This window comes from Balaenoptera borealis (genome assembly GCF_965194805.1).
Source record: "Balaenoptera borealis genome assembly, chromosome: 18".
Classification (NCBI taxonomy): domain Eukaryota; kingdom Metazoa; phylum Chordata; class Mammalia; order Artiodactyla; family Balaenopteridae; genus Balaenoptera; species Balaenoptera borealis.
In genome coordinates this window covers 79,375,717-79,399,732 of record NC_138877.1, presented here as the reverse complement: position 1 = coordinate 79,399,732, position 24,016 = coordinate 79,375,717, and the positions used below count along the sequence as shown (strand labels likewise).

General features: G+C 58.0%; 2 protein-coding genes across 17 annotated transcripts in view; one reads left to right on the top strand and one right to left on the bottom strand.

Moving 5' to 3' along the window:
• Positions 1 to 368: 368 nt before the first annotated feature.
• Positions 369 to 6,144, top strand: ATP4B (ATPase H+/K+ transporting subunit beta). Its single transcript, XM_082365149.1, has 7 exons — positions 369 to 626; positions 1,080 to 1,208; positions 2,126 to 2,239; positions 2,351 to 2,550; positions 3,315 to 3,371; positions 4,533 to 4,631; positions 5,153 to 6,144. The coding sequence occupies exons 1-7, from the start codon at positions 515 to 517 to the stop codon at positions 5,312 to 5,314; spliced, it is 873 nt and encodes a 290-aa protein (XP_082221275.1). The 5' UTR covers positions 369 to 514; the 3' UTR covers positions 5,315 to 6,144.
• A 1,729-nt stretch (positions 6,145 to 7,873) lies between these two features.
• Positions 7,874 to 24,016, bottom strand: part of TFDP1 (transcription factor Dp-1) — a 31,710-nt gene continuing 15,567 nt past the window's right edge. For 3 of the 16 annotated variants that reach the window (XM_082365190.1, XM_082365189.1, XM_082365181.1), the window contains exons 3-13: positions 23,876 to 23,942; positions 18,997 to 19,103; positions 16,220 to 16,341; positions 15,082 to 15,247; positions 14,609 to 14,752; positions 14,024 to 14,092; positions 13,623 to 13,774; positions 13,030 to 13,196; positions 11,969 to 12,047; positions 10,641 to 10,781; positions 7,874 to 8,668 (exon numbers count right to left, since the gene is read on the bottom strand). In XM_082365190.1, the coding sequence (XP_082221316.1) occupies positions 8,494 to 8,668; positions 10,641 to 10,781; positions 11,969 to 12,047; positions 13,030 to 13,196; positions 13,623 to 13,774; positions 14,024 to 14,092; positions 14,609 to 14,752; positions 15,082 to 15,247; positions 16,220 to 16,341; positions 18,997 to 19,103; positions 23,876 to 23,942 (1,389 nt within the window). In that variant the 3' untranslated portion in view covers positions 7,874 to 8,493. Of the gene's footprint in view, positions 9,069 to 9,131; positions 9,151 to 10,640; positions 10,782 to 11,968; positions 12,048 to 13,029; positions 13,197 to 13,622; positions 13,775 to 14,023; positions 14,093 to 14,608; positions 14,753 to 15,081; positions 15,248 to 16,219; positions 16,342 to 16,417; positions 18,209 to 18,996; positions 19,104 to 23,875; positions 23,943 to 24,016 lie in introns of those variants that run through there. The other 13 variants (XM_082365192.1, XM_082365184.1, XM_082365191.1 and 10 more) reach the window with 13 other exon arrangements.

The following is a 24,016-nucleotide window of genomic DNA, read 5'->3' as shown; positions in this document are numbered from 1 at the left end:
CGGCAGGCTTGGCTCTCCAGCATCAGGAGTGACAGCGGCGGGAGCCCCCGCCCCCGCCGGGGTCCCAGCCGTCGCCTCATCGTGACCTGGGGCGCCTGCTGCAATCAGCTCAGAACAGGGGGCACCTCGGCCGCGGGTGAGCGTCAGGGTCCAGGCCCCTCCTCGTGCAGACCGCTCTCTTCACACCTCCCTCCCCAAGGAAGTGCGATGGGCAGAGCTGGGCACCTGGCAGGCCTCCTTGCTCATTATCAGAGCAGATAAAGTTCCAGGCCAAGGGCACCCGAGACGAGGAGTGAGCCACCCTGATTTGCCCAGGGAGGGGGTGGAGGGGCACCTGACGGCAGGGGAACCCGCCAGGCCTGCCCGGGCGCCGGCGCTTGACGGCCGAGCAGCGATAACACCCTGCTGGGCTCGCCCCGGAACCCAGAGCCGCAATGCCCTTGACCTCTGAGGGGGAGACCATAAAACCCAAGGGGACGTCCTCCCCCAAGTGTCCTTTGGCAGGAGCGGGGCGATGGCGGCGCTGCAGGAGAAGAAGTCATGCAGCCAGAGGATGGAGGAGTTCCAGCACTACTGCTGGAATCCGGACACGGGCCAGATGCTGGGCCGGACGCTGTCCCGCTGGGGTCCGTGCGGCAGGGCAGGGGCGCCGGGGGAGGGCAGGGGACCAGCCAGCAGCCGCGTGGGGCTGGCGGTCTCAGTGCCCAGACGCAGGCCCTGGCCGGCCTCTCCTCCCCCACTGGGTGATCCCAAAGGCCCCCCTCAGCCCTGACGCCCCCCGACACCCCCGGGCACCTGAGAGCGGGGAGCAGCTAAGGATCAGCCCCAGAGGCTCAGCCTTAGATTTGAGAACAGCAGTTCTAAAGCTACGCTCCTAAAACTATAATTTTTAAAAAGGCTTTTAAGTAAGGGGTGCAGGGTTATCGGGGTGATGAGAATGGTCTGGAACCAGATAGCGGGATGGGTGCCCAGCGCCGTGCGTGAACGCTCACCCTGAGCGGTGACGCGTTTGGTGGGCTGCACGCGTGTTCCCCGCGACCAAGCAGCTGTCGCTGCGTCTGACCCGCCTCTTCCCGCAGTGTGGATCAGCCTCTACTACGTGGCCTTCTACGTGGTCATGACCGGCATCTTCGCCCTGTGCATCTACGTGCTGATGTGCACGATCGACCCGTACACTCCCGACTACCAGGACCAGCTCAAGTCACCAGGTACTGGGCGTCGGGCCCTGCTCCGCCCGGGGCTGCCGGGTCAGGACACGACCCCGCGGGGAGGAGGTCGGGGAGGACGGCCACCAGGGGATCAGGAGGGGGGGCGAGGGGAGCTCGGCGTCCGTGTGGCGTCACCAGCACCGAGGCTGCCCTCCTGGGGAGGCCTCGCCTCCCCAACAACAAAGTAGGTCCAGAGCACGAGTGCCGTCTAAGTGCAGCGTGGCTCGTGCGACGAGGGGCCGGAGCCAGCGCCAAAGAGGGGGAAGTCGCTGGTGGCGAGACTCCCAAATCCTGGGGAGGGTGTTTGGACCGAGACCCCCCCTCGCGGCCAGCTAACCTGCGGTGCCTGCAGAAAACAAAAACAAAGGGAGGCGGGGAGAAACGAAGGAAGGAAATCTTCTTCCAGCCCAGCTACTCAGAGTGTTTGTCACCCCTGCGTCCTTAACTCTTTCTGAGGAAGATAATAACCCAAGAACATCCCACAGCAGCGCTGAGCTCTGCCACCCTCGGTGGAGCCTCTGCAAATCGTCGTGACAACTGGGGCTCAATTTTTTGAATCAACCAATGGATGAAACATGGAGGATTTCGATGTCATTTCAGAACAGAACGTAATAGATTACAAGCTTGAGAACACACTGTGATAGAATGTGCCCCAAACCCAGAGGCTGGCAGGCAGGCAGGCCTCCTGTGGGAGGGAGCCGTGGGCCCTGGCCAGGCCTCGTGGGACGGCGCGGCCCCCCAGCCCCTGGGCAGGGTCCCGGGCCCTGCTGGCTGCAGCCTCCGCGCCAGGGGCGGGGGGACCCTCGAAGGCCTGGCCCCGAAGCGTCCCAGGCATGGCCTCCCCCAGGCCGGGGCCAACCGCCCAGCAAACGGCCTGGATGTACAACCAAAGACCAAGCGTCACGTCCTTTTTCCAGGGGTGACCTTGAGGCCAGATGTCTACGGGGAGAAAGGCCTGGACATTTCCTACAACGTGTCTGACAACAGGACCTGGACAGAACTAACGCAGGCCCTGCACCACTTCCTGGCAGGTAGAGTGTAGAATGCACCTCAGTCTCCGTTCTTTCCTCGTCTCAGGAACCCCCGGGGGCAGGGAGGGGGGCTGCAGCCCGGGCAGGGTCGCAGGTGTGTCTGTCCCCCAGGCTACTCACCCGCGGCCCAGGAGGACAACATCAACTGCACATCCGAGAGGTACTTCTTCCAGGAGAGATTCCTGGCCCCGAACCACACCAAGTTCTCCTGCAAGTTCACAGCAGACATGCTGCAAAACTGCTCGGGCCGGCCGGACCCCACCTTTGGTTTTGAGGAAGGAAAGCCGTGTTTCATTATCAAGATGAACAGGGTGAGTGAGGGGGTCGGAGGTGAGAAGGGAACCGGGCCCCTGTCTCTCCTGCACGTGTGCCAGCGGCGAGCGTGCCTTCCCTCAAACACAACTGGGAGCCGCCATCCAGACCCACCACCCACTTGACCGTGGCGTGCGCCCCCCGCGAGCCGCAGAGCCTGGGGCAGCCCTGTGTGCGCGGCGGCTGGAGGAAGCCGGGCCGCGGTCAGCGCGGGGGGGGCACCTGGGAACCGTCTGGGGACAGGCGCAGAGAGAGGCTGCCCGTGAGAACACAGCAAACCACGGGAGGCACGTCCACGCTGCGGGGAGAAGGGACATCTCGGCAGGGCCCCGGGGAGGGTGGGGTCTGAGGACCCGGCTCCACGCTGGCATCTGCGTGGCACTCTTCATTTTCCTCCCTAAGAGGCCGGGGGGGCCACGCACTGGCACACCGCGCTGGGCCCCCGGGCCCAGCTGGGGTGCGGTCCCAGCTGCCCGGCAGGTGTGCAGCGAGGGAGGGCGGTGGTCCCCACGAGCCAGGAGGGCACCGCACTGGACCCTGGGCACCAGCAGGCGCATCCGGGGGCCGGGCCGTCGGCACAGGTGGGCTTGGGGAGCTCAGACCCCCGTCCAGCTCTGCCACCTGCCGGCCAAGACCACGGCCCCGGCGTGGAGCTTCCGGCTTTGAAGCAGGAGTTGGTACACCGCCCCCAGACCCTCCCCGGCACCCGTCCTCCGCGCTCACAGACGGGCACAGAGGCCACGTCCGAACCTTTCCCTTTCAGATCGTCAAGTTTCTCCCCGGCAACAGCACGGCCCCCAGGGTGGACTGCACATTCCTGGTGAGTGACCGGCCACAGCTGTCTTGTTGAGGCTGGAAAACCTGCGGGAAATACTGATCTGGTTTTCCCTAAAATCACCTCAACCGTCAGCCTAACAAGCCAGGTGCACGAATTGCATGAACCTTCACTTAAGAGTGGTTTTATCGTGGGGGATTAAAAACGTGGTAAGAATTATCAAGAAAAAATGTTCTATATGGTATTGCAAGATGCCAAATGGCACAGCTATATGATCCTGGAGAATAGTTTTACTGTCTCTGGAAAAAAAAACAACAACAACAACCTGGTAAGAAAAACAACCCTCGTCATTGTTTTACTTCAAAAAGCATTTGGGACAGTGTATCACTGACATGCTTCAAAATGTTTGTGGCTATTTGGAAAAACCAAGGCACTTCTACTACGCTGCTTTGTCCTTTTTATTTGCTTATTTACAAAAATATGCAAGTTACCGACAGCTACTGTTGTCTGGCAGTGTGTGTATACAAATGCTGCCAACAGTTGGCATTAATTTAGTCCAGTTTTTCTCAAAACATGCTTTTAAGTACAACATGAAAAAACTAAATTTGTCTTCACTGAATATTTTCTAAAGTTTGTTTTCACGATCACGCCCTCAGCCAAGGCTCTCTGCCGTCAGCACGGGAGCCCCACCGGGGTGACCCCCCCCAAAGCCTGCAGTCTCCCCGGAGCGCAGCATTCGTCCTGTTTTGTTTTTCCTTGTTGAGTTTCCTCGACCACACATGTGTAGGCTGACCCGGGATCTGCACAGACACCAAAGTACCCTTCCTCTGCCCTCAGACGAGCTCAAGCCGTCGGGCGATTCGCTGGCTCTGACAGTGAAAGGAAGCAAACCCCACGACAGCGTATGGGTCCTTCCCGAGTCTCAGCAGATCAGCCGCCCAGCCTTGTGGGCCTTCATTCCCACACGCTCGGCTCTATTGCCTTTTTTTATCCTAAGAGGGTTTTAAATGGAAGAAAATACAAGTTTGATAAGTCACCCGGGGTCTTGCTCGGCTGATGATAAAGATGAGATCTAGTTTATGCCAACTGCACGTGTGGTCACGGCGCACACGTACGCACACACGTGGACTTGCGTGCAGAAGCATGTGCGGCGCGGACACGAGTGCGCCACATCCGGCCTTTCTCACGGCGGCCTCTCGCCCGCAGGACCAGCACCGGGATGCCCCGGCCCTGCAGGTGGAGTACTTCCCACCCCGAGGCGTCTACAGCCTGCACTACTTCCCCTACTACGGGAAGAAGGCCCAGGTACGTGTGCGCCACTGTCCCCAGCAGCTGCTCCGGAACCGGATCAAACTGAGCAATCACCAGCAGAAGGGAAGCCCTAATGTTTCACCTGTAAAAACGAAACAAGGCCGTACTTAGCGCAGCCGGACCACTTAATCTTCAGGTGCTTCCCAAACCCATGTTCTCGTAACTACCTGAAAACACATCGTTCTCACGCAAAATAAATATCAAATCTAATCTTTTACCTTCCGAGGGCCTCCTTAGAAGGCCCTTAGACAACTGCATATCCATTTAAAATCATTTTCTCCAAATCTCTTGCTTTATCCTCTGTGTTGTTTTTATATTAATTTTCATCAAGTGTAATTTGAAGTTGAATCTGTCACTGGTCTGTCCACCCCCCCCACCCCCTGGGCCAAGTCTCCTCGTTTCTAAGCAGGGAGATATTTGTGTCCCAGTGAGTCCCGGGCGGCTCTCGGGCGACATGGGAGCACCCAGCCAAGCGCCCGGCCGCCCTCGAGGGTCCTAACGCACGTCCGCTTCAGCCCCACTACAGCAACCCGCTGGTGGCCGCGAAGCTTCTCAACGTCCCCAGGAACAGGGAGGTTGTCATAGTGTGCAAGATCCTGGCGGAGCACGTGACCTTCGACAACCCCCATGACCCCTATGAGGGGAAGGTGGAGTTCAAGCTGAAAATCCAGAAGTAGAGGAGCCAGGCGGCTGGCCCCCAGGTGCAGGGTGACCGCAGACGCCGCGTCCAGCTAAATCCGGCACCGGAGGCAGCTCCACACCAGACAGGCCCCCGTGCGCCCAGCTCTCAGAGCCAGAATCCTGTGAAATCTCTGTCACTTTTTAGGTAGAATTTGTAGCCACGATAAAAACGCTGGGCTAACACGGTGACCCTAAGGCAGCAGCTGTGCAACTAACAAGACCCCAAAAGGACTCATCTCTTCCACGTGGACATCACCTTTCTTGCTGTAATTTATTTTTTCTATACGTTAATATGAAGACCGGTAGTGCGTTCATATGAAACGTGACTTAGGATTTCATGCATTCTGGTTGCCGGCTTTAAAAAATGCAATTCCTAAACTGTAAAAATCAAGTTTATTAAATTCACTCTTAATCTATGTAAAAGAGTCATGTCTCTCCTGATGAGGGGGAAGAATTAACTAAAAACTCAAACTAACTGAAATTCAGTTAACTAAATTAACTTAAGAAGAATTAACTAAAATTAATGAACTAAAAAACCTCTCCCTTTAATACTTTCAGTTGCAAGTCAGGGACATTACAAACCGGAGTGGAAGGGGCTGCCCCGAGAGCGCACAGTTCTGGGACGTAAGGGTGTCCCCACGCGGCGAAGCCCAAACCCCAGAGGTGACCTTCCTCGGAGCACAGTCTCCCCTCCAGCCTCCAGGGCGGGGGGCAGTCTGCAGCCCCAGCCCATTCAGAAAACCCTGAAACGAGAACATTCTGTCCCAAGGACAAACCTGCTCTCACCTGTCGCCCACTTTTCACCCCACCCGGAGCTGGCAGCCCGGAGTCCTAACCCCACGGAAGAAGCCCCGCAGAGGCTCAGGGGACAGGGGACCCGCAGCCCAGCCCCGAAGGCCGCCTCTGCTCCGCGTTGCCGACCCCACCGGCAAAAACCCTGAGCCACCTGGGAAGTGCCACGTCAGGCCAGAGATCAGGCCACCTCAGGGATGTCACGACACATCAGAGGTTGGAGGTCAGGGGTCAGAGGTCCAGCCACCCCAGAAGAGACACCGAGGCCTCGATGGGGGTGGGGTGGGGGTGCCCGTCGGGGGGCCCGAGCACAGTAGGCTGCCTGACTCGGGGTCCCTCCTCCAGCTGCCCTGGGAGGCCGGGGCTGCTGATTCCATTTCACAGGGAAGGAAACCGAGGCCCAGCAGCTGGAGGGGCTGCCCCCGCGGGGGGGTGCAGGGGACCCGGCTACCTGCCGACCACAAAGTGCCCCTTGGAAAGAAGTGCTAGAACCTTCTGTCAAGTTGCTGTCGAATACACGGAACAACCAGCACCTGGGGGAGGGGTGGCACAGGCTCTGGGGTCAGAGGTCAGAGGCCTAGGTTCGAGTCCGGACGTTCCTCTCTCGGGAGCTGGCTGACGCGCCCCGGGGACCACTGCTGCGCCAACACCCAGAGTCAGTACTCGGCCCAAGTAGCCACAGGCCTCCTGGTTGGCAGAACCCCACTACTCACCAGCTTGTAAGATGTGACCTTTGGAACCAAACACCTCCCCTGGAGGTCACAGACCACACCGCAGGGAAGCGGGCGTGGACGGACGCAGGCTGGACACCCTGACGGGCGACGCTCCGGGATGCCTGGGCCGCAGCTGACCACCTACCAGGAGGAGCAGGAGAGGCGACGATGCCAGAACCTTGTCCCCCGTCCAAGGCGCTCCCGCAGCAGCGGAGCCAGCAGACCCTCGGTCACCCGGGTCACCACCGGTGGAAGGTCGGGGGTCTCCTGCCCGCGCCCGGGTGCCCAGCTTGGCCAGACCCGCCCGGGTGCCCTGGAGGAGGAGGGGCCGCAGGGGCGCAGCCGCAGGGGACTCGGCCGGAGACGCGGGGCTGGCCGCATCCTCACCGCACGGGCGCCGACACCGCCCCCGTCTCTCCAGCCACGGCCCTCAGGACACTTCAGGCAGCCACGGTCAGGAAGAAAGGAGGAACTGCCGCATCCCTCAGGAGACGCGACTCTGCTCAAGGCCGCAACCGTGCCCTGCAACGTCCACGGATGTCTTCGACCAACGTGAATAAAACACTGAGCTGCCCCACCTCACCTTACAATCTGACTCTTCTTCCGAAAGTCAAATCCGTGAAGTCTGTCTCGACTTCTAGGATCCGGGAGAAAGGCAAGGAACGACCTCGGCCTGGCTCTCTCACCGCGGGCGTGTCCGCGAGGGCATCCAGCCTGCATCCCTCCGCCCCCTGCTTCCCCGTGGAGCTTCGTGACCTTTCCGGGATGTGTTTGCAAAGTTCACGTTTTGTAAGGATTCGCACGTTGAAGGTCGTGGGTACGTTTCTTCTAAAAACAAGGCAAGGCACAAACTCTCTCCCCACCACCGGCCGCGTCCCCGGGACCTCCTTCCTTGGCCCCGCCGCTGGGCAGCGGCAGGACAGGCTGGGGGCCTCGGCGGGTCCTGAGTGCACTGCTGGGCCTGGACCCTCTCCTCCCTCCAGAGAAGGGCACGGCTGACGGGACAAAACGAGCTCCCGACAGCAATCCCGAATCAGAGGGACACACGACTTGTTTAAAATGCCCATGCGCACTTTATTAATAAAAACTAACAGTGCCAAGTTAAACAAGTCAAACAATTAAAGTCTCTTTATTCCACAAAATATTACAGAAAAGTTTGTTTGTGTTCCAATAAAAAGACTATTATTTTAGAACAGGCAGCTAACAGCAACTGTGCAGTTAATGGTTCTTGGTGAATAAGTTTTAAAAGAGACTACTGCCTGTCCTGAAATTCCTTTTTCTTTTTATAAAAAAAGAACTATTAAAAATGATTGACAAATTTTGAGTTAAAAAACTGTTAAAACATTCTCTATATTTAATTTCAACTTTATAATAGATTACAGGAAGATGCTTACGAAACAAATACAACATTTGTTTCAGTACATGTCTTTAAATGACAGACTTATAAGTATGTAAACAACTATATAATAAAAGTTCCCAAACGCTGCCTGTAAGAAATCAGGCAAATTTTACTATAAGCAATAAACCATTCCAAGCTTTCAGACAGTTTCCATAGCTGCACCAGCATGGCAGTAAACTTTTACCAAACCAAACAAAAACCAAAAAGAACTTCGCAATTCGTTGGCTGCAACACAGCAAAACCAAAGTAGAAACCCGATGGAGTCACGCAGTCAATATAATTTAAGGGAAATAAGGTCGTAATAAAACGTCGAGAAGCAGAGCCTCGCCATCTGCCGGTTCCGCGGCGCCTCCCCCTCGGCGGCTGCCTCGGGCCCGCCGGGCAGCAGGGCCTTTATCTCCCTCGGCGTGGACGGAGCACAACGTCTCCAGCAAACTCGGCAAGAACTGTGAAGGGGCGAAATGAACTCTGAATTTAAAAAAAACAGCAAACGAAAACACAAAATCCGAAAGAGTAAAGAGAGGCCGTGCGTCGGCATCAGACACTCGTCAGGACCCGCAGAGAACGGCGCGTTGCTTATCGGCGGCGCACGCCGAGCCCAGCGGCTCAGCGCGCTCTTCTCGGGAGGAGGACGGAAGACACAGAAGGACCCCCGTTCACAGCCGTTCTCCTCCCGGACGCGTCCCTGGAGCCGACGGGGCTCAGTCCTCCTCCTCGTCCTCGTGGAAGTCCTCGTCCTCGTCCTCCTCCCCAACGTACGACACGGGCGTCTCCACCCGCGACCCGCTGTACTGCGACCCGCTGGAGCTCGTGGCCAGCGCCCCGTCCGCGCCGTTGGCCAGGTCACTGCAAGGACAGGAGGTGTCAGTGGCCGCGTCTGCGGCGCCAGAGACGGGCCGGCGTCCCCGGGAGGTCTGGGTGTTCTCAGCTACACGAACAGAAACGGAAAACCTCACCCACGTGCAGCACAGAACCCAACACTCCCGAGGCTGACCTCACCCGTCACGCCCCCTTCACACATCACCACCGGACGAGGGGCCCCGGCAGGGCCCCGACACTGAGTCCTCCCCATTTATCATCACGTCGGAAGTGAGACTCAGGCACAGCAACCGGAGGACCCCCGAGACTCTCCTCCCAGGCCTCCGCCCGTGACTTCCCTGCCCTCCCCGAAGGGTGGGAGCCGGGGAGTAAAGGGGCACCCAGTGAGCGTGTGCTGGCGTGTGCGTGTGCCCGCTCGTGGAAACTCCGTCCCAGGCCCCACCCTCAGCTCCTCCAGCGTCCGTGCTGAGCCAGGAAGCTGAGGGTGCCGGGCGCCTCTTACTGCAGCCTGCGCCTCCAGGACGGCCCCGAGGACCCACGGCTCTTGCAGGTTTTATTTTTTGGAATGCCGCCTGACGAGGGTCCCTGGGGCGGGCCCAGGCGGGGACCGCGGACCCAGGGGGCAGAGCTGCGGGGCAGGGCTCTAGAGCAGCCAGAGCTGCCCAGCCCCGCGCCCCCGTCTTCAAATGGGTCGCCGGAACCCACCCGCGTTTGCATCACGCTCCTGGGAGCCTCATCCGGAAACACATGACAACCTCTGGTTGCCACAACTGGGGCTGGGGGTGCTAGCATCCGAGGCCGAGGGCACAACCCAGCGCCCCACAAGGCACGGCGGCACCCGCAGCGAAGAGTGGTCCGGCCCAAGGTCCTCGGGTCAACAGGCCCGCGGGCGAGACCCCGGCCTAGGATGGAGGGGCTTTAGGAGCCGGAATCCTGGGCAAAGACCCCCGGCTTCAGCCACCGCCCGCGTCCCAGCACAGCGCACACGAGACGCGGAGGGTCAGCTGTGGTCAGTTACGGTCCCAGGGCACCAAGGGGAGACGGCCACGCCCACCGCGAGGGGAGGGAAGGCGACGTTTCTTCTGAGCTACAGCTTGCTCAGGCGCCATCACAAGTCATTCAGTGTCTTCATGTCTGAGCTGAACAGCAAGGGAAGGTCCCGAGGGGACCCCGACCTAGGGCTACAACTTGACACAGGTCCTCCAGGCCCCAGACTCGGAGGAGGCCTGTCTCCACGCGGAGAAACAGCGGCACCCCCAGGGGGTCCTCACGGCATCCTCTCTGAGCCCGACCTGTGGCCTTCAACTGCTCTCCACAAAACGGGGGAGCTTATTTGGTAAACCGTGAGTCTGTTTAAAGATAACAGGACACGAAAGGGTCAGAACCACCCTGGAAACGCGGCCGTGATACACTTGAATCAGACGGCACGGGGCAGGGGGAGGGCGATGACTGAGTAAAAGGGCTCCTGTCCCGCCACGCGGGTCAGGACCCTGAGAGGCCGGTGGCACCACAGAAGCCCCACAGGCCAGAGCTGCACAGATGCCTAACGTTAAAGGTGTTTTCCCGTTGGCAGAAAACCACACGCATGTATCTTAATACCTTTCACTGGTATTTACTGACGCTGCTCTTCGACAAAGTAATCCCACATCTGGGAAAGCCAGCCTGGCGACCAAGCCAGGAAGGGTGGAAAACTGAGCCATCAGGCTGCTCGTTGCAGCTTTTCTTGTAACTGGGAACCACCTAAATGTTGAACCAGAGGGCAGCTCAATAAACAAAAAGGGCCTTTGTAAAAACAGCGTATCCACCACCACGGTCAGTATCTCTTCTGAAATGGTAATGGCTTTGTTTCCCTCTTTAGAAAACCTGACGTGAGCCTCTGAAATTTAATCAATAAAAAGAATTTCTTAAAGAGGAACGTTTAGGAAATACCCAAATTCCACCTCTTGGTATAACCAGTGTTCAGATTTTACAAACTGGGCTACGCACACAGCGGCAGATTGAGAGTTAAAAACGGAACCAACCTCAGTCAAAACCCAAACAGGTGCAGACACCCTGCGGCCTCCCTCAGCCCCGCCGAGGTCGACACAGACCCCATGGGCGCTGGGACCCTCACGGGGCGACCCCGCCCCTCCCTCAGGGCCGCACTGTGGCCGGGCCAGCGCTGCACGGGGACCAGAGGACACGGTGCCCGCAGAGCCCCCTCGAAGGTGTGCACACGTGACTTATCAGTCAATTCCATTTTGTTGGACCTACACTCTACTGATTTCACTTACACTTTAAGAAACTGAACATTTATTGATATTTAGAATTGATATAAATAAGTTTAACACATAATACTACACAAAAAATAAAACGACTGTTTTGTCACTACTTAACGTTGAAATTACTTTACATTTATCTTTTAAAAACTAAGACAAACCCTGAGGCCTGACATGGTTCTGCTCTGTGGGACTGCTAGGTCAAAAGTCAAATACACATTGATTTAAATGATAAAGCTCCTTCGATAATATAAAATACATTCAATACACAGTAACGTGAAAAAAAGGAACAATATTATATGCGTATTGTGACTTCAAGTGTGTTAAAAAAACAATTGAAAAAAGAGATGGAGAAATAGCCTGTCACTCAGGCTGCCGGCCGTGGGGTTCAGGTGGCTTTGCCCGCACTTCACTGAAGTACTTTTCAAAGAAATAAAAACCATGTACTACTTTTAACCTTTAGAGGAAAGAAACCAATCAGAAAAAACAAATCTCCTTTGCACAACGGACGAGCTCTGGGGGGCGTCCGGAGTAGGGGGAGGTCTGCCCTGCACTGGGAGCCCCGTTCCGAGCGGCTGAGCAGTGGTTGTTCACACACGACTCCGGGCGTCCCGCTGCCAGGTGACAGTGGCCCCACCACCCCCAGGCCCCGCCGGGGACAGCAGTTACCTGGCAGAGAGCCTTGTGCCGTTGGCAGTTGAAACTGCCGACGTGACAAAGACACCGCCGAGTGATCCCTGAGCCATTTCTGGAAAGAGAAAGAAAAGAAAGCAAATTTCACAAAGCAGAGACCGCAGGAAACAGGCCCACGAGCTGAGACGGGACGGCTCTCCAGGCGAGGCCCCTCGGGCCGCCCAGCGCCACGCCCGCTACCAGCCAGAAGGCAGCCCGCTCGCTGGGCCCGGCCACCGGACCAAGCCTCGCGAAGACAGCACGGAAGTCCTCCCTTTACTTCTTTGAATCGGTGCAGCCACTGACGCCGCCACCACAGTGCCACGGAAGGGCAACCGTCACCATAACGCAGAGGCGGGACCCAAGGGGAGAAAGGACCTATGTCGACCCCCGTCCTGGACGCAGCTGTATCGCCAAGAACGGGGGCTGGAGCGAGGGCAGCGGGGGTCTCACAGGGCAGCTGCTGGCATCGAGAGGGGGTGGGAGGCGCCACTTTCACTGGACGCTCCGAGGCCAGACGCCCACTTACTCTGAGCCGCTGGGAGCGCTCAGGGAGTAAATCCACACCAGAGGCGCAGGGGCTGCTTCTCCTCTCTCACCACAAAGCCCTTCCCCTCGGTGGCTGGGACCCCCCCAGCTCAGCCAAGGAGCCGGCAGAACGGATGCCGGGGACCCAGCAGGCACCCCACACCTGCCGTCGGGGGCAGGCCCAGGGCTGCCAAGACGACACTTTTCTCGGTCACTTTGCTGCAGTGACTAAGCCACTCCCTGGGGTCGGGCCCACGCCTGCCACACTCCTCACAGACCTGGGGCCCTACCTGGAAGGTGAGGTCCCGACGTAACACCTGCACCGCATGAACCACACGGCTCGGCCTTGTCGCCGCCCCCCGCCCCCCGTGTCCCGAGGGGCCACGGCCCCGCCAGATGGCGTCCTACGGCTGCCGCACCAGCACCCCACAGCCCGCCACCGTCCCACGCCCCATTTGCCTCTGCTCTGGGCACCGGGCGGGAGCCAACCCCAGCGGAGGGGCGGGCGTTCCGTCCAGGACGGAGCGGACCTGTCACGTAGGGTTCCAGCGCCTTTGGCACCAAACTTCTCGCCACCTTCAGGTCGTCGGCGGAGCAGCTCCCGGACTCCAGGCCGCAGGCCATCCCCATGCGCTTCAGCACCTCAATGTCATCGTGGATTTCAAACGTGTTGTCAAAATTAAACAGGTACTCAAACCTCGAGGAGAAAGTCACCGTCAGAAGAGCGCCGTCTCCACGACGGAGTTGGACACCTGGCTCGGGGGCCCCGAGCGGGACACCCCGCTCACCCCAAACCCCCCTCAGCCACACAACCCACCAGCTCAGAACCAGCAACCAGGGAGCGCGGGCGGCACCTACACAGCCCGGGGCTGCCGGCCGCCCCCAGGCCGCCCCCGGCCGGGCCCCGAGCACCGCCTGCTGTCCTGACAACAGTCCTCCTTCTCAAGGAGACGCAGTCAGGGAAGCGAGGAGGACCCCTGCAAGGTAAGGACGCTGGAAGACCGTACTCGGTGGCTGCAAGTGAGACACGCAGCAAATCAACCAGACGGGCCACCTTCTCCCCCCCCACACCCCCCCGACCAGGCGTCTTCACGCGGCCAAGGCCCTTCCCGCCACGACCTACTTGTCGTTGGAAATGCTGCAGTCGATGACCGTCTTCTTGCTGGTGTTCACGATGATGAAAGGCAGGTGGATGACGGAGTTGGCGGGGGGCGGCCGGCTGGCCTGCTGCTCCGCCTGGCGGTTCCTCTGCACCAGGTTCTTAAAGGCGATTTGCTAAAAAGACGCACGATTGACGCGCACCCACACCTGCCGCCGCCGGCCACCTGACCCTCCCTGGGCGTCAACGGCCCTGCCCGGCCCCCCCTCAGAGACCAGAGCGGCCGGGGGACGCAAGCCTCAGGGAGCCACCCAGCGGAGAACACATGTCCAAAAAGCAAACACGCGGAGGGGAGACGACGGGGCCACGGGCGGCCACGCCACCAAACAGCAATCACGCTGCCTCCACGGCGGGCGCTGCATTACCTGCAGGATAAGCTCCTGGAGCTGCGACTGCTTCTGCTTTATTCTTTCCAGCCGCCTCTGTCTCTCCACCTTCAAAGACAAGCCATCGACATAAAGCATCACCACAGCTGGTTTCCACAGCGTATTTTAAAATCCAAGGCAACACAGGGTCACCTAGGAAAGGTCCTCGCCGAAAACGTGTGCCCTGGGCCTGACGGTGGGGAAACAGAAGAACCTAGAATGTGGCAGACGCTGCGGGCACAGGCCAGTTTCTCTTCATCTCAAAACTACACAACCTTCTTCCATCTTCTCATCTTTTGGACACGGCTATGTTATCTTTTTAAAAACCCCACAAACTGGGATGCAGAGTTCACCCACACTGGGGGCACCCCGCCGCCGGGACTGGGCCGACTGCCCCGCCACCAGCGTCTGCAGCCCCAGACGGACGGAGGGTCACCGTCAAGTGGGAAAGCACGGACGTGATCAGGGGCTTCAGGACACGGGGACACCTGCCCCCCACCTCCGCCCAAGACACTCAGCAGGGGCCAGTGGTGCAGACAACCGACGCCTGCTAGGAACACGCGGCGGCCACAAGGCTGGAGATACCTCCAGGTTCTGACACTCCTGGGCGGAGTTGGTGGGCAGGCCGATCCACCTGATCTCCTTCTTCTCCTTGGAGATGATGTTCATGGCCATCAGCACGTTCAGGGCGTCGTAGACGCGCCGTCTGATGTTCTTCTGGTCGTAGGCCTGGCGGAGACGGAGGGGGTTTCCAGACGGCCCAGAACCCAAACACACCGGAGGCTGTGCACCGCCCGCCCCCGTACGGTCCCGCTCAGCCCGGTCCCGCTCAGCCCACCGGGCCAGGCAGGGGGCGTCGCCACGGGGAGGCGGCCGACACACGGGGCCGGAGCCGGTGCGCGCCGTGGAAGCGCTGGGGACGCTGGGGCATCGCCACACAAGCGGGTCAGGACACCTTTGGAAGCGTTTTCAGAACTTCTCCGCGTGCCTGAGGTTGTTCCAGACACGGACGGCGGGCCGGGTGCCCTGTCCGCCAGCCCCGCCGCGCACACACTCACCGACTCGTTCGGTAAGATGTGGTTGTCGGCAGCACTGAACTCTGCCACCAGCTCATCCGCCACCTCGTTGTAGGACGTGGTCCCCTTCCGCTGCACCTTCTCGCAGACCTTCATGGAGAAATGCCTCAGCCCCTTACCGTTCTTCTCCCCTTTCCTGTTACGCTTCCTTCAGAAACACAACAGAAAAGCAGCGGCCTCAGCACACAGCGCCAGCCCAGGATCCAGACCCGCCGCCTAGGACTGGCGGGCGCCTCGAGGGGGTCCCGCGGGCTACGCTCAGCCGAGCAGGGACGGGAGCCTGGTTCCGTCTCCCCGTCCAGGGACCCCCTCCTTCCTTCAAAGGCCGGAGAACAAACTTAAGTGGCCGGACCTTACATGTGTATCTTCAACTCTCGGGAAAAGTGGGGCACATGACCCAAAGGGCAGACCCCAGGACACGCCTGATGTGTATCGAGACGCCAAACGCTGCTTCTCAAAAAGATGTCGACCGACATCAGGAGTTATGGAAGTTCTGCTGCAAATACAGGAATCTGGGGGCAAACGTGAGCCGGCTGAGATGAGCCAGTGCAGACACCCTGACGGCCACATGGCAGCCGGCGCCCAGCGCTGAGGCTGGGGCACTTCCCCTTGGCGGGGAGCCCCAGCGTCTGACCTTCCTGAGTCGCCACAGCGAGGAAACGGTCGCCCCAAGTTTCCAACTGATGAATTTCGGGAGCGGATGATTTTTGCTTTAGAACCAATACAGACACGATTCTACAGCTTTGTTTTTGTTTGTTTTTAGGGAAAGTTGCACAGCTGACCTCTGAGTAAAATCGCTTTCACGTCACTTTGCTTTTGGAGGAAAGGATCAAAGGAACAGGGTGCTGTGGCCGTCACACAGGGCTGTCCCCACGGCCATGTTCAGCTGTTTAGGAGAAGCTGCTGAGACCCGCCACATTTATTGGGGTTCGAGAAACGGTACTTTCTGGTACAGACAGCGCAAAGTGTGAAAGCTACCGCTGCATTAAGAAGCCAGAGCCCACCCCCAAAACCACAGGGCGGCGTGGTCCACGCATCTACGCCGGGCACGCGCTGGCCAGTGCCGTGCTGCTCGGCCACGCAGCCAGAGGCTGGGGGTAAATTCTAGGCAAGTGCTCACCCGGCAGACCAAGGTGAGGGGTCTGAAGGCTGGTTCTGGGAGACAAAGTGAGTGTTAGGGGTGTGTGGGCTTCCTACCACGATAGTGTTTGGCGCTGCAGGTCTCTGAGGCGTACCAATTACCTACAGTCAAAAAAGACAATTCAGAACAGTCAGAATCTCCCACACACGATGCTGTCACTTCATCATTTCTCATTACCTACAGCCGCCGCTGAGTTCCATTAACCACAAAGGTTAGAGAACGGTCACGTGAGCACCCAGCGGGGACACCTGGAGCCCTGGGCAGCGGGGGACGCCCAGCGGCCTGGCCGGGCCTGGAGACAACTCCGGGTGGGACCCTCACGTTCCTCTTTTACTTCCCTTCCTTTCAACGACACATGACAGGATAAAACTCTACGCTTCAGCGGTGCTACGATGAGGCCCAAAAATGAAGAAAAAAAGGAACGCAGGGCTAGCGAGGCTTGCTGCAGTGCCCCACCAGCCCACCCAGCCAAGCGGGGAGCCCCGGGCACCCCAGACAGCACAGGGCGGAGGAGAGGCAATGGCACCGGGGCAAAGGCAGGGGTCCCGCCGCCCCCAACACACAGACACCCGTCCCTGCACAGAAGGCCTGTCTTCTGACACCAAGCACTCAGAACCCTGGTCCCATCAATCGACAGTCACACGTTAACGGGGGACACGGGGACACTGCCTCATCCAGCCAAGTAAAATTCTAGCTTCCCAAAGATCTCGTGCCCGACCCAGGAAACCACTCAGAAGCACCGTTTCCTGGTGACTGCACGGTGACGTCGCCGAATGTGTCAGCACTGGGTCCCCAGCGCTGGGCGCGTGGAGAGCAGGCCGTGTCCGGGCTATTTTAAGCGGGACACTCCCGCTAGTCTGCTGCTTAGTGGGATAAGGGTTACCTGCCGTGGCCCTGGGACAGCTGACCTGGCACACTGCAAATTATCCCTAAGCCCAGGTCACCTGTCAATGTTAATGATCCACAAACCACAGAAAGAAAAACAGCTTAGCTGAATTTCATTCTTTTAATTCACGTTCCCAGTGTCACGATAAAGCATCGTCACAGTGTTTTTCAAACTGTAGGTCACTCTCATCCAAAAGACATGAAATCAAATAGCAAGTGCTCTGGAAAGGGAAACAGGATGGAAAAGAGGATGAACCCCCAGAGGTGAGGGCCTCACGGGTGTGCACTGACGGGGCCCCGGGTCTCGGTGGGAGGTGCGTGCAGCCAAAGCCCATGGTCACCGGCTCGGGAACCTCGAGACCCGTCCCTCTCAGCACTCAGCCCGCTACGTCCTCAGGAGAGCAGGCCCAGGACGCCGGCCCAGCCCTGCGTGGCCTGCACAGGCCAGGCCGCTGCCGCGCCCCCCAAGAGGGGTGCCCAGCCTCGGTGTGACTGCCCCAGCAGACACAAGCGCCCACTCCACCGTCCACCCCTAAGGACACCTCCTGTGGGTTCCACTGTTCTGCAAGGAAAACACAGCACCAGGCACACAGCAGGCGCCCAACAGGTGCTCACTACAAGGGCAGCCTCCTTCGACAAGAGGACAGGGGAGCGGGGAGCACACCCTGGGCCCACGGGCCACTCACTGCCCACAGCCTCGTGGAGGACACCGCAGGTTTTCTCCCCTCACTCCCCTATTTTCACTATTTTCCATGGACTTCCCTCCTGTGGGAACCTGCCAGCTCTTCTGCTTTTAGCCCTCTGTCTGTAGAGATGGGCAGGCATCTGTGGCAGGCCAGCTTTAACTCTCAGAACTGGGATTCTGGAAGAACACATTTCCATAACTAGCTCGGCTCCGAGACGGCTTGGGGCAAGTCAGCGGTGGAACTTCAGGTTGATAAGCTGAAGGTCAGAAAGGCACCAACAGAAAACTCTTCACGTTGGTCTTCCTCCCAACTATTTAAACTGGTACTAACGACAGAACTGTTGCTACAGTCACCGAGCTATTCTCAGGCGTGACTGCTCTAACATAACGCACAGTACCTATAAAATAAAATGATGTGAATTATAACTTCTATCAAAAAGACATTTATTGAATATCTGTGACGTGCCCAGTAAGGCCTAGGACTCCCACACACCACGGATTTGAAAAATCACAGCAATGCCGCTGAGCGAACGTGGTCACAGCTCACCGACGGGGGCGAAGCGACGGGGAGCAGGCACACAGCTGCCCGGGGGGCCGCCTGGCGGGGCGTGGGCAGCAGGTGCAGGTGGGCGGTGAACGCCCCTCCTCGCACGGCCCCGTGGAGCCCGCGAGTCCCGTCAGGAAGGGAGCCGCCAAACCCCACCGGTGGGAGCTGACGGGCCGGTGGGAGTCCTTGGAGGAGAGGCGCCTGGCACAGTCCCAGGAGCGCAGACCCACCTCTGACGCCCTCCCATCGGCCAGGATGGGCAGGGAAGCCCCCGCCCTGCAGCGCCTGACGGCCAGCAAGGCCCTGACCCCACCCTGAGGCCCGCATGGACACCAGTCTCGTGTCCCGGGACGGCAGTCAGCCCGCCCTGAGGAGGGTCCAGGCCCGGGAGCGGCCGGCCCTCGGGCCGCTCTGCCCGAGCGCACGCGTCACCCCAGGAAAACACCATCAGGGCAGATTCAGGACCAGCGCGGCCGGCGGGGAAGCCGCCCTGGCCTGGCCAGGTCCCGCTGTCCAGTGGCACACGCAGGAAGGCCCAGGCCGGGGCAGGACACACGGCGCTGGCCACGTGCTCCTGAAACCCGCGGGCACAGGAAGGGAAGCCACAGGGCCAACCGGGCACCACCCTCCCGGCCTTACCACTTGCTGAGCGATGTTGACATTGGACTGTCCGAACGTTTTTGGCAAGAGCTGCTTCCCAAGCGTGTTTACTGTGGAGGGATGGACAGCCACTAAGGACACCACACCTGCAACGCAAGGAGACTAAAGGTCACGCCTTTCCTGAATTAAGGCTCAGAGTGTGCGTGTCAGGATGACGGTGCCCCTCGGGAGATAGCCTCACTGCCCCTCTTACCGTGTTAGACCCACGGTCCGCTGCAAGCACCGCTACTAAGCCCAATTCTCAAATCTGAGGCAGCTGCACCCACGCTGCCGCTCTCCCTACAACGACCCCTACCCACCCCTGTGCCCTCGCGTCCAGGGATCGGGGGCTCCGGTGCACCCAGGCCGTCACCAACCTACCCGAGCCTTGTGGGCTGTCTGCCCACCGACAGAATGTTCTGGTGGGACCACAGGCCCCGAAGCCAATAGCTCTTAAAGTCTGCAATTCTAAGACACTTACAGAACTTCACAGTTGGAATTAACTTGTATTCCAACACCTCTGTGTGTGTTTGCAACCTGGCGTAGAAATCTAACGATCTGCTTTTCCTTGACAAGTAGAATCCGTTTCTGTTTCCAGGAAGAGTGACTTGCAAGGAGCTACCACCTCTCTAAACACTCAGATAACCTAACGCAGAGGCGGGGAAACACCTCAGCGGGGACGGAAACTTCCCTCCCCTCAACACGGGCCTGCTGAGAGCACTGTGTGCCCAGCACCAGCCTCGGCCCCAGGGATACAACAGTGAACCCCCTGCCCTGCCGACACCAGAGGGCACGCGTGCCCGGGGGAAACCGGCAGGCGGGCCCGGGTGCACGAGCGTCCTGGAAGGGCCGGGACGGTCTCAGGTGAAGACATGGATTTCCAGACCCACTTGAGGGAGGGAGAAAGCCCCCTGTGGACAGGACCCCCTGGTTCCCCTAAAGCGCACGGGCTCCGGTCCCCACAGGGTGGACGGCGGGGGTTCTACGGGCGAGGAGCCTTGCACCAGGCTGCCACCAGAGGGCGTTTTCCTTCACTTCCACCAGGTTCAGCAAGAGGGAGAGACATGGTCTTCCATCCGGCCTGGTCTGAGGTCTCATTTTTGAACTCTTCACAATCCATGCATTTTAAATAAACTTCTTCAAATTCCAGTAAACAATGAATTTTGCTGCTACGTATGAACAATGAATAATTTCTATTAACCTAAGCTGACGAAGACAGATATGCATCCTTCAACTGCCTAAATATTAATATTTTTACCAATCAACACCAAAAAAATTTAAACTATTGGCTGTAAGCAAAATAGGTTTATCTGCCTTGAGTTTTTTATATCCCTCTAAAAATAGAGATCTGTATCTTAACAAAAACAAATATTTAAAAAATTGTTTTAGATATGAGAAAGATATTTTTTTTAATTATTTATTTGTTTATTTATTTTGGCTGTGTTGGGTCTTCGTTTCTGTGCGAGGGCTTTCTCTAGTTGCGGCAAGCGGGGGCCACTCTTCATCGCGGTGCGCGGGTCTCTCACTATCGCGGCCTCTCTTGTTGCGGAGCACAGGTTCCAGACACGCAGGCTCACTAGTTATGGCGCATGGGCCTAGTTGCTCCGCGGCACGTGGGATCTTCCCAGACCAGGGCTCGAACCCGTGTCCCCTGCATTGGCAGGCAGATTCTCAACCACTGCGCCACCAGGGAAGCCCGAGAAACATATTTTAAAAGACAAAACATTATTCTGTTTTGCACTGAGAGATTTAAAACACACTTAGGCAATTAAACATACCACTTTCAGATTTACGTACAGATGAGTAACTAGTAAGTTTCCAAAAATACGGAATTGGTTATTTTCACTAAAAAGAATAACTTTTCTTTCAATTCAGAAATGATTCCGTTTTCAACGACCTGTGAGCACGGAAGCTTGCTGGGTCAAAGCCCACAGCAGCTGCCCGGCAGGGCTCCCGGCGCTGGCCTTTAGAGCCCATCTGTCCGTCGTTACACGGAGGCCACATCCACGGAGGGCTGGGCGGCCACCTTGCCGCTGGCCTGCAGGTCTGGCTACGACACCCAGCCGCTACCCGGGCTCCCACCTTTGCCCAGCTCGGGGTTGTGGGGGGGGACTCGGGGGTGGACCGGGCCAGCCCCTCCTCACCTGCACCCACGCCGTCTGTCCCACCCCTGGGATCTTCCCCTTGAATGTTACCATGTGAGAAACGCTGCAAATAGGAGTAATTATTTTGCAGGCAGCCTTACGCCAGTACACAGCATGCACAGAATAACGAGTATCATTTCACTGTCTCTGCCGAAAAGCTCCCCACTCCACCCCGCCAGCAGCTATCGCACTCAGAGCGTTCGCTCCATTTTCCACGCTTCCCACACACACCCACGCATCCAAGAACAACGTGAGTGCTGTTTGCGGGCCTTTAAATCTAGAAGATAGTACATACTGTACATATTCTGCAACTTTGATTCTGCTGTTTTTAAAACTGATCCACAGAGAGATCTAGCTGACTTCCTCTAAGGCTGGGCCAATTCCATTTTAATATCATATAACATGTGTAACTATACAAACATACAGTGTAATACCTACGTGTTCCTGGGGCTGAGTGCCACTTCTCCAAGGGAACCTGGGTCCCAGGTGACCTTGTGCGTCACGGGATTGAGCCCAGCACTGGCTTGCGGCTGTTCCGTGGCACGAGTACACGCATGCACACACCCCAGCACCCCTCCCAGGTCCCTGACAACTGTTGACTCAGCTGAGATTTACCACTTTTGGTCAACATCCGGCATGGAATGGTATTTCCCTTTTGGTTTAATCTGGCCAGAGAAATCAGAATGCTTCACACATTTTCCTAATAAAGGTGCCACACACAACCCGTTTATGGGGGCCTAACATCTCGGTCACAGGGAGGGTTAAGTTATAACACAAGCTAGGAATCTGCTCCCTAGAAATAACATTGCTTTAGCCATAAAATGTACTACAAAGCCTTTCTTAAAGGAACTACCAAACAAAATATTTTCAAATATAACATTATGAATTGGAGAATTCCTTTCAAAAAAAATGAGTTAAGAATATATACTGTCTGACTTGTTATAACCATTAACAGAAAAAGGATTCTAAAAATATTGCATAGTTTTATAATTAGTAACCATATCATTAATATCTATAGGTTTTAAGATACCTTAAGTATGAAAATGTGAGGTTTAGCGTTTTCTTGAGAATAATTTTAAGCAAACATTTAAAAATTACCAGAACCTAATGTTTGCAGAGTTACTATTTGCCTGCCATGCTATAAATACTCTGTGGGCTAACGTGGCCAAAAGGGTCAGGATAAAGCGGCCACTCCGCACGCCGGGTCTTCCCAGCCCCGCCAGCCGCTGGCGTCACTGGCACTGGAAGAGCCCGGCGGCTTCCTTGGTTCTCAGTCATCAGCGGGAGCTGCCCTCCTGGGCCATTACAGCGGCCACACCCGCCCACGTGGACACGCCACTCACGGGCAGGCCCTGCGGGAGCTCCTGCGTGTATCAAGGTGCAGCACCCGCGGGCCTGGGGCACCCTCTGGCCGTCTTGGCGCCCTGACCCCGGCCACTCCTGGGCGACTCCCCACCACGTCCTGGGGAGCAGCCTTCCACCTCCTCGAGAACCGTCCCCATCTGGAACTTCCTCTGAGCAGCCCCCCCCCGCCCCAGGGGGCCTCTGTGGGGAGGGGCACCTCGCCCTCCTACAACAGGCCTCCCAGCAATAGCGGAAGCTGGTTGAGGTCACCCTGCGGGTGTGTGTCTGAAGGGCAGGTTCCGAGTCTCAAGAATCGTAAAGTGACACCAAGCCTCCAGCCACACGTCACTACTAAGTTCTCACTTCTGCTGCCCGAGAAGCCCGTCCTCAGGCTGAGGGACAGCGTGAACCAGAGTGACCCGCGTCCCCAGAGGATGCCCCTCACCAGTGAGATGAGGACCCGCCCTGGGAAACAGCACCTGCGGGGAGTGGAAGATGGTGGCCTACGCGCACCCGGTACTCGGGTGCCCAGAGCTGCCATCGGGCCACAAAAGGTGGCACCAGATGTTGCCGGGAGAGGACGACGCAGGTCCCAGGACACCACGTACATGGATGGACACCAGGTGTCAGATGCCCTCGAGGAAACGTGCACTTAAACACACATTTACGTCTTCAACTACACCCTTGGGTACGATCAGCGTTTTTTTTCAGTGAACACGTATTATTTGTATGATGAAAACTTTCCAATTTGAGAGGCAACAGCAAGCGCGACGAAGGCAGACACAGATCAGAGGAAGGAGGGCCCTGCACGGCACGGCCTGGTCCGCCAGGCACCACAGGCCAGCACCTCGAGGTGGGCGTCCTTCTGACCCAGCAAATCCACATCTGGGAAACCGGCTCAAATACACCCACTAGCAGGCGTCCATCCCGGGTCCCTACAGGAAGAAAACTGCAAAGCTTGGGGCCCCTGGGAAGAGGGGCTGCAACGACCCGCCCCACCCCCTCCCCTCAATCCCAAGGGTGCAGACAGACGTCGAGGCCCATTCAAGACACACCGCGGACGAGGAGACGCCGCTCTCTCACGGGGGCACCAGGTACCCGCAAGGTTTGAGGTGGGCCTGATGGGCTCAGCATGGCTGGCCTGAGGCGGAAGGAGTATCCGTGACCCGCGCTGTGTTCTCTTCCTCACACTTTGCTACTTTTCCCGCATCTCCGCACATAGCACGCAACTTGCAAACCAAAATAAACTGGGGCGCTGACCCCGGTCCTTCGGGGGCTCCAGGCAGACAGCTCCCCAAGTGGGGCTCCCACTGCTGACAGGGGTCTTCACGTCAGGGGAACTCACACCCACCCCCCACTGAACACACTTATCCCGAGACGGGCGCCCTTACCTTTTCCAGGACTAAGGTTCTGGTCTATGAAGACCTTGAGTTCCCCGTTGGCTTCAATTAGACCGGCCTGTGGGGGCAACAACAGCACAGTGAGGAGGTGTCGGGAGCGCGACAGGCAACCCAGCAACCCGCCGCCCGCAC